The sequence below is a fragment of the Salarias fasciatus genome, chromosome 15 (assembly GCF_902148845.1).
Source record: "Salarias fasciatus chromosome 15, fSalaFa1.1, whole genome shotgun sequence".
Lineage (NCBI taxonomy): Eukaryota > Metazoa > Chordata > Actinopteri > Blenniiformes > Blenniidae > Salarias > Salarias fasciatus.
In genome coordinates, this window is record NC_043759.1 from 29,874,067 (window position 1) to 29,893,977 (window position 19,911).

The 19,911-nt window shown below is 54.2% G+C and overlaps 2 protein-coding genes across 2 annotated transcripts in view; one reads left to right on the plus strand and one right to left on the minus strand.

Moving 5' to 3' along the window:
- The window catches only part of nt5dc1 (5'-nucleotidase domain containing 1), a 65,752-nt gene that overhangs the window by 42,378 nt on the left and 3,463 nt on the right, over positions 1 to 19,911 (minus strand). Inside the window, exons 3-6 of the mRNA XM_030111040.1 lie at positions 7,632 to 7,703; positions 7,438 to 7,547; positions 7,282 to 7,361; positions 7,101 to 7,182 (exon numbers count right to left, since the gene is read on the minus strand). Of these exons, the coding sequence (XP_029966900.1) occupies positions 7,101 to 7,182; positions 7,282 to 7,361; positions 7,438 to 7,547; positions 7,632 to 7,703 (344 nt within the window). The remainder of the gene's footprint in view (positions 1 to 7,100; positions 7,183 to 7,281; positions 7,362 to 7,437; positions 7,548 to 7,631; positions 7,704 to 19,911) is intronic.
- Positions 2,013 to 7,056, plus strand: col10a1b (collagen, type X, alpha 1b). The gene is made up of 3 exons (XM_030111038.1): positions 2,013 to 2,095; positions 2,202 to 2,328; positions 4,748 to 7,056. Exons 2-3 carry the CDS (start codon positions 2,217 to 2,219, stop codon positions 6,595 to 6,597), a joined length of 1,962 nt encoding a protein of 653 aa, XP_029966898.1. The 5' UTR covers positions 2,013 to 2,095; positions 2,202 to 2,216; the 3' UTR covers positions 6,598 to 7,056.

The following is a 19,911-nucleotide window of genomic DNA, read 5'->3' on the forward strand; positions in this document are numbered from 1 at the left end:
GCAGCTAAGTGACGGGCAGAGTTATGACGGAGGACGACCCCGAACGCCACATGACACCACGAGGCTGAAGCCATGTTTATCTCGCCCTCCCTCGTTAAATAGGTCAGAAATCCCCGTTCCTCATCACCGGCTGAGCCGCCAACAACAAACAAGCAGTTAGAGAGAGACTGCATGATAAGAAACGGTGAAAGCACATGTGAACGTTCCCTCAGTTCATCAAGCTGAAAACAGGGGCCACATCCAGATACCCAGTGCCCTCTAGTGGCCGTGGTGGCTACAGCAGGAGGACCGGCTCAGCTGACGGTCCAGAAACATCCAGGACTCATGAGAGCAGTCCCTCCAGCCCACACCAGGAGGGAGCTGCTCCGGACGGTGCCGGAGGGACGGGCCTGCTGGGGACGCTCGGGGACATTGCTCAGTCCCAGGGCCGGAGGGACGGGCCTGCTGGGGACGCTCGGGACACTGCTCAGTCCCAGGGCCGGAGGGACGGGCCTGCTGGGGACGCTCGGGGACACTGCTCAGTCCCAGGGCCGGAGGGACGGGCCTGCTGGGGACGCTCGGGGACACTGCTCAGTCCCAGGGCCGGAGGGACGGGCCTGCTGGGGACGCTCGGGGACACTGCTCAGTCCCAGGGTTTTAACAAGTGTCCCTGAAATAGAGGGTCTGTGCTGAAGACCGCCTGAAGTCCTGAATCACTGTCTTCAACAACGCTATCAGAGCTAACGTCTGCTCTCTGCAGAGCTCCAGAGGTTAGCATGTAGCATGTAGCGTGTAGCGTGTTCAGACTCAACATCTTCCAGACACTTCCTGAAGACTTTAATGCTTCAATAATGAGGGTGGAGCAGGCTAAAGAGCTCCATGAGGGTGGAGTACTGCTCCAGGAGAGGGTGGAGTTGAATCTCCCGCTGGTGGAGGGAGGTGAGCAGGGTTGCCAGGTCTGACTCTGTGTTTTCAGCTGAAACACAGCCCCCCCCCCCCCCCCCCCCCCCCCCCCCCCGGGAACCTCCGCCTGTGGAGAAGCTCCACCTGCGGCGTTCCTGTCTGCTGAGTGAATCCTGGACAGAACTGGCCCTCCACCCTGCAGACCTGGACCTCCATCACCCAGCTCCAGCTGAGCAGCTGCTCTCCGGAGCCTCTGTGCTGCCCCCTGGTGGCAGCCCCCGCTCCCTGCTGCCAGCCCGGAGCCCAGATATCTCTCTTCCTCACAGCCTGCTGTTACTGCAAAGCCAGAAATTACACATTGAAAAGACACAAAAAAGCTTCCAGCTCCCATTAAAAGGTGGTATAATTTCAGTTTCTAGCAGAAAACAGACTGAAAATAGCCGTCTGGTCTCACCGGAGCCGCAGCCCAGGACGAGGCCAGCCTCAGACTTTACTTTTCCAGAAAAACATCCCGACAATACAGACTGTTATAGACGAGGGGGGGAGACAGAGAGACGGGGGGGGGGGGGGGAGAGAGAGAGAGAGAGAGAGAGAGAGAGACAGGTGAATACAGAGAGGGGGGAGATGGGGTAGAGAGAGAGAGAGAGAGAGACACAGGTGAATACTGAGAGGGGGAAGATGGGGTAGAGAGAGAGAGAGAGGGGGGAAAGGGGAGAGAGAGAGGAAGAGAGAGAGGGGGAGAGGGAGAGAGAGAGGGGACGGGGAGAGGAAGGGAGAGAGAGGGAAAGAGAGGGGAAGAAAGAGAAACAGAGGGGGAGAGGGAGGGAAAGAGAGACAGAGAGAGGGAGGGGGAGAGAGAGAGGGGGTGAGAGAGAGATACAGGTGAAGACAGAGAGAGGGGGATGGAGAGATAGAGAGAGAATAAGATAGAGGAAGAAAGAGGTGAAGATAGAGAAAGATAGAGAGACATAGAGAGACATAGAGAGACATAGAGAGACATGGAGAGAGAGGGCCTGGGGACCTGAGGTTGCAGGTCTCCTGAGGTCGTCACAGCCCTCATTACCAGAGTGGAGGAGGTGGGCGGAGCCTCCGCCGCTGCCTTTAAGAGCCGGCGCTGCCGTCTGGAGGCAGCAGCTGAGGCTCAGACTCCAGCTCAGCTCAGACCCACGGATATACGGCAGCGCCCACTTCTCCCCGGAGCCCCGACCGTCCGGTACGCCGTCTGAGCTGGGGAGGGAGGACGGAGGGACGCTGGGGGACGGGCGGTCCCGGCGGTCCCGGAGCAGGGCTGTTCTCACTGGGCTGTGTGTTTCTCGCAGGTTGAGCTGGAAGCGATGGACCTGAGGTTGAGCAGCCTCCTGCTGGTCCTCCTGGCCCTGGCCCCCGCCCAGGGAACCCCCGAGAGGTACTACCACAAGGGCAAGACCTACAGCGTCAAGAGCCATGGTGAGTCCCCCTGCCAAGTCTGACTGGAGGTCCCAGGTCTTTGAAGAAGAGCTCAGCGTCATCTTTTTCAACCATTTTCTTTTTTTAAATTAAAAAAAAAAAAAAAAGAACCTCGAGATGCTGAGAGCAGCTGGAAATTCATCTAAAATGATAGCAAGATTTCTTTTATGAGGCTTAGAGAGCAGAACTCCTTCCTCGGTGCTAACATGGTGCCTGGAGCTGGACTGGGGTCAGCTTTAGGCTTCAGCAGGGTCCTGTTAGTCCACCAGCTCCTACTGAGATTTATGAAACACAGAACATCTCACTCAGCGAGAAACAGCTCATGAAAACTACTGGCAGTTTAAAAAAAGCCCAAATGGAGCTCCTGCACAGCTTTCAGCTGATCTGATCTGTGTCACCAGGCGAAAGGTGACCTTTGACCCTTCAGTAAAGACGGGTGCAGAGTGAAGCTCCCCTTCAGGATCACTGTGACTGGGTGCTGTGTGGCTGGACCCAGCTGGACCCAGCAGAGACCGGGTTCTGACGTGGTTCACTCAGAGTCGCCACATAAACGCCGGCGAGGAGCGGCAGCCCCGGCCTCAGAGCGGCAGCTCCGGCCTCAGAGCGGCAGCCCCGGCCTCAGAGCGGCAGCCCCGGCCTCAGAGCGGCAGCCCCGGCCTCAGAGCGGCAGCCCCGGCCTCAGAGCGGCAGCCCCGGCCTCAGAGCGGCAGCCCCGGCCTCAGAGCGGCAGCTCCGGCCTCAGAGCGGCAGCCCCGGCCTCAGAGCGGCAGCTCCGGCCTCAGAGCTGCAGCCCCGGCCTCAGAGCTGCAGCCCCGGCCTCAGAGCGGCAGCCCCGGCCTCAGAGCGGCAGCCCCGGCCTCAGAGCGGCAGCCCCGGCCTCAGAGCGGCAGCTCCGGCCTCAGAGCGGCAGCCCCGGCCTCAGAGCGGCAGCTCCGGCCTCAGAGCGGCAGCCCCGGCCTCAGAGCGGCAGCTCCGGCCTCAGAGCGGCAGCCCCGGCCTCAGAGCGGCAGCCCCGGCCTCAGAGCGGCAGCCCCGGCCTCAGAGCGGCAGCCCCGGCCTCAGAGCGCCAAACCACCAGCACGGCAACTTCCTCCCCTTCCCGAGTGGGACGGTACCAGCACCTCGCTCTGGCAGAACCGGGCCCAGGAGGGCTGGACAGTCTGTCCTCTCCGGAGGACGCCAGCTCACATCCAGAGCTCAGCCGGAGGAGTCTCACCTCTTGACAGGCGTTAGCATTCTGATCAGCCACCACAGGGTGAAGACACAGACCTGCTGACCCAGACCTGCCTGAACCAAGAAGCCGGCACATCTAGAGTCTATCCCCCTGACTGGTCCTGGTCCTGCAGGCCCTGGTCCTGGTCCTGACTGTCCCTGGTCCTGCAGGCCCTGGTCCTGGTCCTGCAGGCCCTGGTCCTGACTGGCCCTGGTCCCATAGGCCCTGGTAAACCTGAAGAACCCTCAGCAAAGGCTGGCGCAGGGTCAGGTGTTGGTCCCTGTGCTGTTCCTACGTTGGAACCGTCATCTTGGACTCCCTCCAGAGAGCACCTCACCTCGGTTCAGTTGCACCCAGAGGAGTCTGAACTCGCTCCAGCATTCAGTCAGAACATCCGGCCTCGAGGCCCGGCGCCGTGCTCCACCCGTCCAGAGCGTACAGCTGAACCTCGCCCAGAAACCCGCCGTGTGACGGGAAATGCATCAACCCCGTGTTGACGAGGGGCCGGCCACTGGCCGCAGCTCCGGCCGCCACAGACGGAAGCTTCTGGACCGATCTGCACCACAGCAGCCGGAGGCCCGCTGCTCCAGAGCCCCGCGGCCCGCTGACAGCAGGGGTCAGCAGGGGGCGCCACTGCCGGAAACCCCCCGGCGGGCCGCCAAATTATTCCCCTCAAAAATACTGCTCAATAACATCTGCTTCACTCCGAACCAGAGTATCAAAGGAATACTCCGGAGATTCTGGACCCTCTTTCCCTTCCACTGACAGGCAGACAAGCTCATCAATACCTTTGTTGTGTCTGCGCGTCCAGCGGCTGGTTCCCAGCTGTTAGCATGGTCGTTAGCTTAGCTCGACTGCTGGAGGTGAAGAGGAGACAGAGCCGGACTGACGAAAGTGGACAAACAGACCAGCGCATGGCAGCGCTCTGGAGGATCTACCGGATCACAGCGGTAGCAGACTCAGCCGCTGTGATCCGCTGTGATCCGGTAGATCCTCCAGAGCGCTGCCATGCCCATGAGCTGGTCTGACTGTCAGGGGAAGGGAAAGAGGGTCCAGAATCTCCGGAGTATTCCTTTAACCAATAAGATCTGCTTCCTCTGAACCAGAGTCCTGGTCTGGAACATCTGGAACATCTGGATCATCTGGAACATCTGGAACATCTGGAACATCAGCTGACATGTTTGTTTGTTTTTTTTTGTCCTCCAGCTGTTTCAGGACATCCAGGCTCACCGGGACTTCCAGGTGAGCCAGGCCCAATGGGACCCCCTGGGCCCCCTGGGAGCGACGGTATCGGACACAGTGGACCACCGGGCCCCCCAGGAACCCCCGGAGCCCCCGGCTACAGTCAGCCCGGTAAGCCTGGAACCCCGGGTGCACCCGGAAAGCCAGGCAACCACGGCCCCCCAGGGGAGCGAGGAGCCCCTGGTGCTCCTGGAGCAATGGGACCCAGAGGATCACCGGGCTCCCCCGGAGGCCCCGGTCCGGCTGGACTGAGCTCTGCTGGAAAACCTGGACCTGCTGGGTTCCCCGGGTCTGCAGGGCCCAGAGGAGAGCCCGGTCTGAAGGGACATCCTGGTATTCCGGGTCTTCCGGGACAGAAGGGAGACCGGGGCGTCGGGGTCCCCGGGTCTCAGGGAGCGCCCGGCCCAATGGGACCCATGGGCCCCTCCGGTATGCCCGGCAAGCCCGGCATCGGTAAACCCGGTCCCAGTGGATACCCCGGAGAGCCCGGCAAGTCTGGCCTGCCAGGACGAGATGGAGAGCCCGGTCCGATGGGTCCGCAAGGGCCTAAAGGACACACCGGAGCCCCGGGCATCGGGTCCCCAGGGAAACCCGGTCAGAGCGGAGCGCCGGGTCTCCCGGGCCCTATGGGGCCAAAAGGCCCTCAGGGCTCTGCTGGTCAGCCCGGCTCCCCGGGCATGCCCGGTGTCGGTAAACCAGGTGAACCGGGACTCCCCGGAGGTCGAGGATCCCCCGGTACTCCAGGAACCACGGGTCAGAAAGGAGAGCCCGGCCCAACTGGATTCACCGGGATGCCCGGGTCTCCTGGTGCCGCCGGTCCACCTGGCCCACAAGGCGCCCGAGGATTCCAGGGAGAGCCCGGTCAAGCCGGACCCAAAGGCGACCCCGGTATGGCCGGAGCGCCCGGTCAGAGAGGAGTGAAGGGTGAGCAGGGAGCACAAGGCTTCTCCGGTAAGCCGGGTAGCCCCGGACCAGTTGGGCCTCCGGGACCGCAGGGCCATGACGGTGCTCCAGGTCCAAAGGGTGTCCAGGGTCATGCTGGAGCTCCAGGCATGCCCGGTGCTAACGGTGCCCCGGGACCAAAAGGACACCCGGGACCTGGAGGAGCCCCGGGTAAGGCCGGTGAGGACGGCAGACCGGGACCGGCGGGACCCCAGGGGCCCTCCGGTCCTGCAGGCTCCACCGGACCCAAAGGTCATCCCGGTAACCCCGGCCCCCCGGGCCCCGCCGGCCTGACATCGAAGGGCGTCTCCGGCCCCCAGGGGCCTCCTGGGATCCCCGGAGCCAGAGGTCACGACGGCCTGCCGGGCCCCGCCGGGCCCCCGGGCCCCCCGGGCCCCCCGGGAGAGGTGGTCTATGAGAAGGGGATGCCCATCAAGTCCCACGAGGTGGTGATGTCTCATGAGGTGCTGAAGGCCCCCATGTCGGCCTTCAGCGCCGTGCTGACCCAGGCCTACCCCCCCGCCGCCGCCCCCATCGCCTTCAGCCAGGTGCTGTACAACGGCGAGCAGCACTACGACCCCCACAGCGGCGTCTTCGCCTGCCAGGTACCCGGCCTCTACTACTTCAGCTTCCACCTGCACGTCAACGGCGCCAACGCCCTGGTGGCGCTCTACCGGAACGACCAGCCGGTGCTCTTCTCCTACGACGAGTACAACAAGGGCTTCCTGGACCAGCTGAGCGGCAGCGCCGTGCTCATGCTGGAGCCGGGGGACCGGGTCTACGTCCAGGTCCCGGACGAGGACAGCAACGGCATCTTCGCCGCAGATAACGTCCACTGCTCCTTCTCCGGCTTCCTGATCGCCTCGACGTGATTCCCTCCCGCCGGGAGAAAACCCTGAAACCTGGCGAAACCTTTCCTAAATTAATTTGCTCGTTTCAAATCTGAGATTGTGGTTTTAGAAAAAGTGTGGTTTTAGGTTTTGAGTCGGTTCTTCAGAGGCCTTCAGTTTGTCCTGGAGGTCACGAGGCTGACGTCCGTCCCTTCCTACATTCCCGGTGTGCCTGGAGCAGAATCCAGTGGTGCTCTTCCAGCGCCTGGAACATTTACAGCACTCCTCTGATGTTTGTTTTTGCTGATGTATGTTGATGAATGAGTTTACTGTAAAATGCGTCAGTCCAGTCTGTTCAACCCAAACATCCTCACACTGTGACCAGCAAACTATGGAAAACACCACGTCTTCAAACAGCATCCTGTTTCAGACTACGTCCCCTTGATGCTTTAAGTTATGCACCACTTACTGACCAAACCAGAATTAAAGTTCTCCTCTGAAACAGAGAACCGTGTGGGCGTGTTCTTCCCGTCCGGCCGCCGTACCTCTGAACGCTGACGTGTTGTAGTTGTGGTCGATGGCAGCCAGCATGTCCTTCCAGAAGTCAGAGTTCACCTCATTTCCTCGCTGTTCACAAACAGAAGCACACAGAGCTGGTTTCAGAGGGTCTTCCTCCAGGGCACCCAGACGGGTCTGCCGGGGGGGAGGGGTGGGCGGGGGGGTCACCTTGTGCAGCATGTCCACCACCCGTCCACACAGCAGCGCGCCCGGCAGGTCGAAGTAGTTGTCGTAGTAGTAGTACTTTGCTGTAAAGAAGTGTCAGAAGGTGAGAGGGTGACAGACGCGGTGGGGGGGGGGGGGGGGGGGGGGGGGGGGTCCTACCGGATCTGGTGAAGGAGGTGTTCAGGCTGGTGAAGTGCTTCCACTCCCTCTTGGGGCCGTAGTGCTTCAGGATGTCCTCTGTGCTCAGGTCGTGGGTTCCGTGAGTGGCTCTGTTGAAACGGACACGAGGACATGAATGTGGGACTTCCTGCTGAAGACACGAGACGAGGGACGAGACGAGAGCGACGGCGTACCGTAAGACGGTCCCGTCCTCGGCCAGCTTCACCAGGTTCCCGTCCTCCAGGTCCACCACCAGCCCCTTGAAGCTGCACACAGAGGACAGGCTGATGATGGAGGGCAGTGAAGAGACCTCCCCGCCGCCGTGGAGACACCCCAGTCCTCCAGCAGGACGTCCAGCAGGACGTCCAGCAGGTCGTCCTGTCGTCCAGCAGGATGTCCAGCAGGTCATCCAGCAGGACGTCCAGCAGGACGTCCAGCAGGTCGTCCAGCAGGTCGACCTGCAGGACGTCCAGGAGGTGGTCCAGCTGGAGGACCTGCTGGACCACCTCACTGGTGGTGACCATCCAGATGAGAACATTTCAACACTCACACTGACCGAGCAGGAAGCTGGGACTGGATCACACCTCCAGAAGATCAGGTCATTTTAATCTTCACGTTGGCAGCGAATCCTAGAACTTTAACGTTTTCCGATTTGAGACCATTGATCTACGTCTGTAGAACGACTTGTTTAAACCTCTCAACAGAACAAGTGTTTAGTGAAGAGAGTTTAGAAGCAGACATCAGGCCTTGAGAGAGAATAACTGAGAATGAATGAATGAATGAGAGCACAGAGCTGTCCTGAGAGCAGGCCGGGTGATGATTGTAAAAAAAAAACAAAAAACAGCTAACATAAGAAGTACATTTCTGAGCAGACCTCATGGAGTTGGTCACATCGGAGTTGTTTCAGGAAATTTTAAAATCGTGCTGCCTATAACGTGTCCTGTCAATGAATGAATGAATGAAGTTTATTGAATACATGCTTCCGTATTGGTACAACCATTCTGTTCCACAATTGACATACATATAAAAATATATTCAAAAGGAATGGGAAGAAGTGTAAACTTGTAAGCCCCATCCTTTTCATATTTCATGTTACGTTTGTATACATCCAGTTCCAGTCCTTTTTTCTTTGCTTTACAGAGTTGCTCCTGCTATATATATATATGTATACATACTTACATACATGAACATATAAATACACAAACATATCTATTACTGTTATCAATACCATGACTACCATTATTATTAATAATATTATTATCATTATAATTATTAGATTTTTCTTCTTTATTGAAGTATACTTACTCAGTAAGACGTTGCATTGGCGTAGAGATGCATATTGCCATCACCACTCCATTACATCACCATCACCCAGCAAGACTCTCTCTTTATAAATTAACAGTTGCTTACCTTTAACTATATGTAATTTAGATATCTTCATTAGACAGAATGGTATTGATGGTAACAATTACTTGCAGTTGAGAATGGTGCTCAGGATGGCATTGAGTAGACCTGCACAGGCTCTTGACCGTGTCCTATACTGCGCCTTAAAAGAGGCAAGGTTTCTGGAGCGGGAGAAAAAAACGACTAAATATAATGATAAAGAAAACAAAGAGAAGTGAACACCGCAAAAGTCATCTCAATATGTCAATCTGGAAACAGACACCAGGTCAATCACCAAGGCCTGTGGCTTTACTCCCACAACTTTCCAAAACCATAGAACACGTTTTTATTCACAGATCAGATAAATCTGTTTCCAAACTCAAACTGCAGTGAAAACCGAAATGGATTCAGGTCACAGAGATCCGCTGCATTACTGGAGTTAATCCATCAAATCAAACCAAATTTTACTGCTAGAACACTTTTCCTGCAATACAGGCTGAGACTGAGTTAACTGACCCCTGACCCCTGACCCCTGACCCCCCACGACACAAGGGGGGTATCAGCCTCAGGAACCTCCACAACAGAACAGCCCATACCAGCCCCAAACCGTCCCATGATGCCCTGGGGGGCCCTGGGGGGCTCCTGGTGGGGGGGGCGTCCTCTAAGAGGGCAGAAGTACGTGACGTCACTGAGCACCACACAGCACACAACCAGCCACACACACCCTACACACACACACCAGCTGGAACACCATAACACACCATTTTCCAGGAAAAACAGCGACGGCCACTCTCTGAAAAACGAAAAGACCAACGGGAAGGTTGTGAGCTGGAGCCCTGGCCGTCCTGTCAACCTGAGGGGAGGGGCGCCGTAGCCACCAGGTCCAGGACCCAGGCCCAGACCCAGACCGCCACCCTGCAGTTCCACACTGTGGACCAGGACCAGGCTGGGGGGGGGGGGGGGGGGGCATCATTAACTCTATTAACAAAGCTACATAATGAGGGACATGAAACCTGCAGCCACACCGACCAACCCCAGGACTGCAGAACGTTCTGGACCACAGGCCTGCATCTGAGGAGGGTCAATAACAGGGCCAGGCCGATAGAACAGGGTCACACACACACACACACACACACACACACACACACACACACACACACACACACACACACACACACACACACACACACACACACACACACACACACACACACACACACACACACACACACACACACACACACACACACAGATGAACCTGACGTGACAGTATTGACGGACAGTCGCCGCTCTGCGCTGAACCACAGACCACACACTGGGTCGTCAGACGAGCAGTAAACGTCACACTCTGCTCCCCACAGCAGGCTGCAGGGGATTTATTTAATATATCAACATGAAAGACTCCGGATGATAAGAAGAGATTGAGGAAGCAGAGATCATCACCAGGTTCTGCTTCAGACAGCAGAGCAGAGAGAACCACTGGAACTGAACACAACCAATCAAACCTGGAATAAAGACCTTCTGGGTTCCTGCCTGAAGAGACGCTAACCACATGTACCAGTCTGGACACAGGAAAGGAGGTTATCAGAGGTGAGGGGGTCACAGCAACAGATTCAGTCTCTGCTCTCAAGACATTGAAGATAAGAAGACACCAGGAAGGGACAGTTCACCAAGACTTTCCTTAAACCCTTCTGAATTCATTTAACTGGACACTAAAAAACCTCAACGTGACCCCGTGACCCCGGGGTCAGTCCGTCCTTCCTGGAGTAAGGCCATAATTAGGGACCTTGCCCTCCGGGCATGGTGGCCTTGGAGGGCAAGGTCTCTATTCTCCGTTCTTCATCCGTTTCTCGTTCTTCTTCTCATTATACTGACCACATATTAAAACGCAATTTTGACCCCCTAAACATGCATGAAAACTCACCAAATTTGGCACGCACATCATGACCGGCGAAACATTTGATAAAATGGAAAAATTGACCCCATCTGCTCTCTAGCTCCACCTAGAAACAGTAAAATTGGCGCCACGGCCTGCAGGAATGTCGTAGAGAGATCAAACCAACGTTGACGCATTCGTCTCATCAAGATCTACATTTCACGCACTCACACCCCTGACCTAAATCCAACAGGAAGTCCGCTATTTCCCTTTCAAAGTAAAATTTTGCTCAAAATCACTCCTCACGAAAAAATGATCTCCTCCGAGACCGTTTGTCGTACAGACATAAGAGTCACGTGACGTGATAGCGGAGTCATTTCTCTACAAAAGTTGTGAACAATTTTGTCAAAAGTCTAACGGTGTGGATTTTATTAGTCCTCAAAGTTGGAAGTCTGAAATCCTGCCTTGCTCCGGCCCTCGTCCGTTATAATGGGGAAAAAAAGAAAAAAGTCGCCTTTTTTCAGCACCTCGAACAAGTGGCGACTGCAGCTAAACCGTGACTCCTATCAACAAACCGAGCACACGGGAAGCATCACCAGGTTCTCCCGAACAAGATGATGTGACATAAAAGGGGAAGATTTCATGATATATGTACGTTTTCACAGGTATGAAAAGGTGTGCGCTCTGCATTTTTTTTGCTCTCAGTTATAATGGAGCCGGATGGGGAAAAATCTCGCGCTTCTCACAAGCTGAGGCCTCTACGGTCCAAACTAAAAGTCTGACTGCTCTGAAAGCCTCACCAACTGAAAGACAACTAATTTTCCTATCAAACTTCATATTTTTTGTTCAGTTTTGCCAGTTTTGATATCAGACTCATAAAAGGTCGGACACGGCTTTTTGTCTGGTTTTTAACATCTATCAGCAACAAGGGACGTGAAACAAACCCAGTCGCCAGTTAATAAAGAAACCAGTTCTTCCAGAACCCCGGCTCCTCTCTGGGTTCTGGACACTCCTCCTCCGCTAGCTAGCTGCTGCGTTCAGGTGACTGGAGCGAGCTGCGGAAAACTGAAACTCCGTCATTCACATGAAGGCAGCGGAGACAGCTGGACTCAGGAGACACCCAGGAGACACTCAGGAGACACCCAGGAGACACCCAGGAGACACCCAGGAGACACTCAGGAGACACCCAGGAGACACTCAGGAGACACCCAGGAGACACTCAGGAGACACCCAGGAGACACCCAGGAGACACCCAGGAGACACTCAGGAGACACTCAGGAGACACTCAGGAGACAGGTGAAGGAAACGTGGACTATTTGCACAAAGGAACGTTCTCAGACAGCTGCGAACCGGCTCTCATCATTCGCTTAAAAGAACGCGTTCAAACGAACGACTCGTTCATTGAACGTCACAGCACTTCAAGCGAGACCGTGGGCGAATCCCAATCCTCTGCTTAATCCTCCATCTTACTCCTCATTCCTCAAAAAGCGCGCTCCCGTGAAGTTAAGTGTTGTCCCATTCCTAAACAAGTTGAGGAAAGGAGCGAGACGAAGGGGCGTTTTCTCCCTTAATTTTGCGATTCTACCAGACCTACCTTGGAGTTAAAAATAATCCAGAATGCTTGTTTTGCTATTATTTTATAAATAAAAAATTTTGTATATTACTTTGGGAGTAATTGTATTAAGTTTCTATCACAGATAATATTTACAAAGGCTATTAGAAAGAAATCAAGAAAATTCATTTGAATGCATTTATTAACAAGGTCACACAGCAAAATGTTCAACATTTCTAATGCAGGGCGCAGTACTTACAGTTATAAAGGGCGTTGTTATGGATCATTGACCGAAATTATTACTGCTGCTCTTCCACTTCTGGCTTTCTTCTACCCTCTTGCGCAGTGCTGCCCCCTGTGGTCCAAGGACGTACCTGTCTTTAAGGGTTGTCCCATTTCCAAGTGACTTTACATTCCTGAACACTTGTTTTTAGGAGGCACGTAATTTCAGATTGAGGATCAAGGTTGAGGAGTGAGGATTAAGCAGACAATTTTCGCGGTAAATGTGAGATTATTGCAGGAATTATGCACCCTTTTGGAAAATATGTGGCCCCTGCATAATTAGCGGCAAAAGGGTGATTTATGCGTGAATTCATGCGATCACATAATCACGTTTTTCTGGAGGGTCTAATATATGGGCATACAGTGCAGTTACACAGCTGACAGCAGCTGTCAGTCACACTCTGACACTCAGTGCCTTCATTCAGTGACTGTCAAAAGCAGATGGGAGAAGCTAACAGCTCCATGTTAGTGGATGAGCGATGCTAACAACTCCATGTTAGTGGATGAGAGATGCTAACAGCTCCATGTTAGTGGATGGGACATGCTAACAGCTACATGTTAGTGGATGGGAGATGCGAACAGCACCATGTTAGTGGATGGGACATGCTAACAGCTCCATGTTAGTGGATGAGAGATGCTAACAGCTCCATGTTAGTGGATGGGACATGCTAACAGCTACATGTTAGTGGATGAGAGATGCTAACAGCTCCATGTTAGTGGATGGGACATGCTAACAGCTACATGTTAGTGGATGAGATATGCTAACAGCTCCATATTAGTGGATGGGAGATGCTAACAGCTCCATGTTAGTGGATGGGACATGCTAACAGCTCCATGTTCGTGGATGAGAGATGCTAACAACTCCATGTTAGTGGATGAGAGATGCTAACAACTCCATGTTAGTGGATGAGAGATGCTAACAGCTCCATGTTAGTGAATGAGAGATGCTAACAGCTCCATATTAGTGGATGGGACATGCGAACAGCTCCATGTTAGTGGATGAGAGATGCTAACAGCCCCATGTTAGTGGATGAGAGATGCTAACAACTCCATGTTAGTGGATGAGAGATGCTAACAGCTCCATGTTAGTGAATGAGAGATGCTAACAGCTCCATATTAGTGGATGGGACATGCTAACAGCTCCATGTTAGTGGATGAGAGATGCTAACAGCCCCATGTTAGTGGATGGGACATGCTAACAGCTACATGTTAGTGGATGGGAGATGCTAACAGCTCCATGTTAGTGGATGGGACATGCTAACAGCTACATGTTAGTGGATGAGAGATGCTAACAGCTCCATATTAGTGGATGGGAGATGCTAACAGCTCCATGTTCGTGGATGAGAGATGCTAACAACTCCATGTTAGTGGATGAGAGATGCTAACAGCTCCATGTAAGTGGATGGGACATGCTAAAAGCTACATGTCAGTGGATGGGAGATGCTAACAGCTCCATGTTAGTGGATGGGACATGCTAACAGCTACATGTTAGTGGATGAGAGATGCTAACAGCTCCATATTAGTGGATGGGAGATGCTAACAGCTCCATGTTAGTGGATGGGACATGCTAACAGCTCCATATTAGTGGATGGGAGATGCTAACAGCTCCATGTTAGTGGATGGGACATGCTAACAGCTACATGTTAGTGGATGAGAGATGCTAACAGCTCCATATTAGTGGATGGGAGATGCTAACAGTTACATGTTAGTGGATGGGAGATGCTAACAACTCCATGTTAGTGGATGAGAGATGCTAACAGCTCCATGTTCGTGGATGAGAGATGCTAACAACTCCATGTTAGTGGATGAGAGATGCTAACAGCTCCATGTTAGTGGATGGGACATGCTAACAGCTACATGTTAGTGGATGGGAGATGCTAACAGCTCCATGTTAGTGGATGGGACATGCTAACAGCTACATGTTAGTGGATGAGAGATGCTAACAGCTCCATATTAGTGGATGGGAGATGCTAACAGCTCCATGTTAGTGGATGAGAGATGCTAACAGCTCCATGTTAGTGGATGGGACATGCTAACAGCTACACGTTAGTGGATGGGAGATGCTAACAGCTCCATGTTAGTGGATGGGACATGCTAACAGCTACATGTTAGTGGATGAGAGATGCTAACAGCTCCATATTAGTGGATGGGAGATGCTAACAGCTCCATGTTAGTGGATGAGAGATGCTAACAGCTCCATGTTCGTGGATGAGAGATGCTAACAACTCCATGTTAGTGGATGAGAGATGCTAACAGCTCCATGTTAGTGGATGGGACATGCTAACAGCTACATGTTAGTGGATGGGAGATGCTAACAGCTCCATGTTAGTGGATGGGACATGCTAACAGCTACATGTTAGTGGATGAGAGATGCTAACAGCTCCATATTAGTGGATGGGAGATGCTAACAGCTACATGTTAGTGGATGGGAGATGCTAACAACTCCATGTTAGTGGATGAGAGATGCTAACAGCTCCATGTTAGTGGATGGGAGATGCTAACAGCTCCATATTAGTGGATGGGAGATGCTAACAGCTCCATGTTAGTGGGTGGGAGATGTTAACAGCTACATGTTAGTGGATGAGAGATGCTAACTACTTCATGTTAGTGGATGAGAGATGCTAACAGCTCCATATTAGTGGATGAGAGATGCTAACAACTCCATGTTAGTAGATGACAGATGTAGGGCCTTCAAAAATAACGCGTTAATGGGGTTAATTAATTCATGTAATCAATCTCATTGAAATTTTTAACGCAGTTTAACACATGCGCATCATGACAAGCGGCGCGGCGACGTGCAGTGCGGCGCGGCGTGCAGCGTGCAGAGCGGTGCGGTGACACGCAGAGCACGTACAAATACACTACACACACAGACATTATATAAAAAAACACATCACATGTTAAATATATATAATCATGTCCTGTCGTTTTCTTGTTAATGCATTACTGGAAAAAAGAGTATATTTCAGACATACTTGGAAATTGCGATTATTTGTGATCAATCATGATTAATTAATTTGTAAGCTGTGATTAATCTGATTAAAAATTCCAATCATTTGACAGCCCTAGATAGATGCTAACAGCTACATGTTAGTGGATGGGAGATGCTAACAACTCGCATGTTAGTGGGTGGACGTCTCAGTCGCGGGCCGGCAGGGAGGCTCGGTCCCGACTAATTGCTGCTTGCGGCTTTAATTACTACAGATTCAGGAATTTGCTGCGATTATTGGCTGATTTGATATTATTTTGAATATTTGTGGGTTTTGGATTTTAAATCATTCCTTTGGGTTTTGTCTCAGAGAGTGAGACAAACTTACAGAGATGATTTATTTACTCACTGAACTGATAAAAGAGAAAGATAAAGTGAATATACTACTCTGATACAAAAAAATTAAAAAAGTACAGCCAATAGAAAACTGATCGATGAATTATTATGAAATAATAATATGAATCAAATATTTAGATTTAACTGCTAAATAAACAGCAAGAAACTAAATTAGTAACAGCTGAAACATGAGCAGACCTCGATCACTAACAGGATAAAATAAAACAATGAAAACCCTCAGAGAGCTGCAGCACAACCAGAGACAGACAGCTGGACCAGGAAAGAGCAGATCCATGGTGGTGTTGGAGAACATTCTGACAGAGATGAGATCAAATCAACCAGAGCTCAGTTTAAAATCACTCCAGAAAGTCAGGCTGGAGACATGACTGACTGCATGCAGACTCTGACCTGCTCATTTCTCCAAACAACTCGGCTCCTGATCAGCTTCTCAAAGGCCTTCCAGTGTCAGAGCGACCGGCTGAACACTGGAGGAACTAATCCTCCAGCAGAAGGGAGGTAACCTCTGGCAAGAGGAAATCATCCCTCTGTTGGTGCCGCTCACTGTAGTCACAGTGGTGGAGACTCCCTGCAGGTGGCGCTGTAGAGACTCCCTGCAGGTGGCGCTGTAGAGACTCCCTGCAGGTGGCGCTGTAGAGATCTGCAGGTGGCGCTGTAGAGATCTGCAGGTGATGCTGTAGAGACTCCCTGCAGGTGGCGCTGTCGAGACTCCCTGCAGGTGGCGCTGTAGAGACTCTCTGCAGGTGGCGCTGTCGAGACTCTCTGCAGGTGGCGCTGTAGAGACTCTCTGCAGGTGACGCTGTAGAGACTCCCTGCAGGTGACGCTGTAGAGACTCCCTGCAGGTGGCGCTGTAGAGATTCTGCAGGTGGCGCTGTCGAGACTCTCTGCAGGTGACGCTGTAGAGACTCCCTGCAGGTGGCGCTGTCGAGACTCTCTGCAGGTGGCGCTGTAGAGACTTCCTGCAGGTGGCGCTGTAGAGACTCCCTGCAGGTGACGCTGTAGAGACTCCCTGCAGGTGATGCTGTAGAGATTCTGCAGGTGGCGCTGTCGAGACTCTCTGCAGGTGGCGCTGTAGAGACTTCCTGCAGGTGGCGCTGTCGAGACTCCCTGCAGGTGGCGCTGTAGAGACTCTCTGCAGGTGGCGCTGTCGAGACTCTCTGCAGGTGGCGCTGTAGAGACTTCCTGCAGGTGGCGCTGTCGAGACTCTCTGCAGGTGACGCTGTAGAGACTTCCTGCAGGTGGCGCTGTCGAGACTCTCTGCAGGTGACGCTGTAGAGACTTCCTGCAGGTGGCGTTGTAGAGACTCCCTGCAGGTGGCGCTGTAGAGACTCCCTGCAGGTGATGCTGCAGAGATTCTGCAGGTGGCGCTGTCGAGACTCTCTGCAGGTGGCGCTGTAGAGACTCTCTGCAGGTGGCGCTGTAGAGACTCTCTGCAGTGGCGCTGTCGAGACTCTCTGCAGGTGGTGCTGTAGAGACTTCCTGCAGGTGGCGCTGTCGAGACTCTGCAGGTGGCGCTGTCGAGACTCCCTGCAGGTGGCGCTGTAGAGACTCTCTGCAGGTGGCGCTGTCGAGACTCTCTGCAGGTGGCGCTGTAGAGACTTCCTGCAGGTGGCGCTGTCGAGACTCTCTGCAGGTGGCGCTGTCGAGACTCTCTGCAGGTGACGCTGTAGAGACTAGAGACTTCCTGCAGGTGGCGCTGTAGAGACTCCCTGCAGGTGGCGCTGTCGAGACTCTGCAGGTGGCGCTGTCGAGACTCCCTGCAGGTGGCGCTGTAGAGACTCTCTGCAGGTGGCGCTGTCGAGACTCTCTGCAGGTGGCGCTGTAGAGACTTCCTGCAGGTGGCGCTGTCGAGACTCTCTGCAGGTGGCGCTGTAGAGACTCTCTGCAGGTGGCGCTGTCGAGACTCTCTGCAGGTGACGCTGTAGAGACTCCCTGCAGGTGGCGCTGTAGAGATTCTGCAGGTGGCGCTGTCGAGACTCTCTGCAGGTGACGCTGTAGAGACTTCCTGCAGGTGGCGCTGTAGAGACTCCCTGCAGGTGGCGCTGTCGAGACTCTCTGCAGGTGGCGCTGTAGAGACTCCCTGCAGGTGACGCTGTAGAGACTCCCTGCAGGTGGTGCTGTAGAGATTCTGCAGGTGGCGCTGTAGAGACTCTGCAGGTGACGCTGTCGAGACTCTCTGCAGGTGGCGCTGTAGAGATTCCCTGCAGGTGGCGCTGTAGAGACTCTGCAGGTGACGCTGTAGAGACTCCCTGCAGGTGGCGCTGTCGAGACTCTCTGCAGGTGGCGCTGTAGAGACTCTGCAGGTGACCCTGTCGAGACTCTCTGCAGGTGGCGCTGTCGAGACTCTCTGCAGGTGGCGCTGTAGAGACTCTGCAGGTGACCCTGTCGAGACTCCCTGCAGGTGGCGCTGTCGAGACTCTCTGCAGGTGGCGCTGTAGAGACTCTGCAGGTGACCCTGTCGAGACTCTCTGCAGGTGGCGCTGTCGAGACTCTCTGCAGGTGGCGCTGTAGAGACTCTGCAGGTGACGCTGTCGAGACTCTCTGCAGGTGGCGCTGTAGAGATTCCCTGCAGGTGGCGCTGTAGAGACTCTGCAGGTGACGCTGTAGAGACTCCCTGCAGGTGGCGCTGTCGAGACTCTCTGCAGGTGGCGCTGTAGAGACTCTGCAGGTGACCCTGTCGAGACTCTCTGCAGGTGGCGCTGTCGAGACTCTCTGCAGGTGGCGCTGTAGAGACTCTGCAGGTGACGCTGTCGAGACTCTCTGCAGGTGGCGCTGTAGAGATTCCCTGCAGGTGGCGCTGTAGAGACTCTGCAGGTGACGCTGTAGAGACTCCCTGCAGGTGGCGCTGTCGAGACTCTGCAGGTGACCCTGTCGAGACTCTCTGCAGGTGGCGCTGTAGAGACTCTGCAGGTGACCCTGTCGAGACTCTCTGCAGGTGGCGCTGTCGAGACTCTCTGCAGGTGGCGCTGTAGAGACTCTGCAGGTGACCCTGTCGAGACTCCCTGCAGGTGGCGCTGTCGAGACTCTCTGCAGGTGGCGCTGTAGAGACTCCCTGCAGGTGACGCTGTAGAGACTCCCTGCAGGTGGTGCTGTAGAGATTCTGCAGGTGGCGCTGTAGAGACTCTGCAGGTGACGCTGTCGAGACTCTCTGCAGGTGGCGCTGTAGAGACTCCCTGCAGGTGGCGCTGTAGAGACTTCCTGCAGGTGGCGCTGTAGAGACTCCCTGCAGGTGGCGCTGTAGAGACTTCCTGCAGGTGGCGCTGTAGAGACTTCCTGCAGGTGGCGCTGTAGAGACTCCCTGCAGGTGGCGCTGTAGAGACTCTGCAGGTGGCGCTGTAGAGACTCCCTGCAGGTGGCGCTGTAGAGACTCCCTGCAGGTGGCGCTGTAGAGACTCCAGGTGGCGCTGTAGAGACTCCAGGTGGCGCTGTAGAGACTCCAGGTGGCGCTGTAGAGTCTCCCTGCAGGTGGCGCTGTAGAGACTTCCTGCAGGTGGCGCTGTAGAGACTCCCTGCAGGTGGCGCTGTAGAGACTCCAGGTGGCGCTGTAGAGACTCCAGGTGGCGCTGTAGAGTCTCCCTGCAGGTGGCGCTGTAGAGACTTCCTGCAGGTGGCGCTGTAGAGACTCCCTGCAGGTGGCGCTGTAGAGACTCCCTGCAGGTGGCGCTGTGGAGACTCTGCAGTCTTAGTTAGATTTCCACAGTTACATCAGAAGACCAGCTGGCAATCGAGAGAAGAACCTGCAGACGGCTGGAGCACAGCTCTGGTTCCAGGTTCAGAGCTGCTGAAGGCAGACGGCCACAACAGAGAGGCAACACTGATATTTTCCTTTTCTTTTTTCCTCAGAACGGTATTGCGGAATATGGGTGACGCCATGAAAGCTTCTTGCACTGTATTTACCGTCTGCGGCTCCACTGGCATGGAGACGGTTTAGCTTCAGAAGAACTGCATTTAATGCAACGAGCGGATCGACGGGCGCCGAACAACCAGGACATTTTCATGGCTGCAGCGTCAAAGTTAAGAAAGAGAGAAGAACGCTG

Coding starts and splice junctions, on each gene's coding strand:
- col10a1b (XM_030111038.1), top strand. CDS start 2,217: ATGGACCTGAGGTTGAGCAGCCTCCTGCTGGTCCTCCTGGCCCTGGCC. Junction 2,329..4,747: donor CTACAGCGTCAAGAGCCATG/GTGAGTCCCCCT, acceptor TTTGTCCTCCAG/CTGTTTCAGGACATCCAGGC.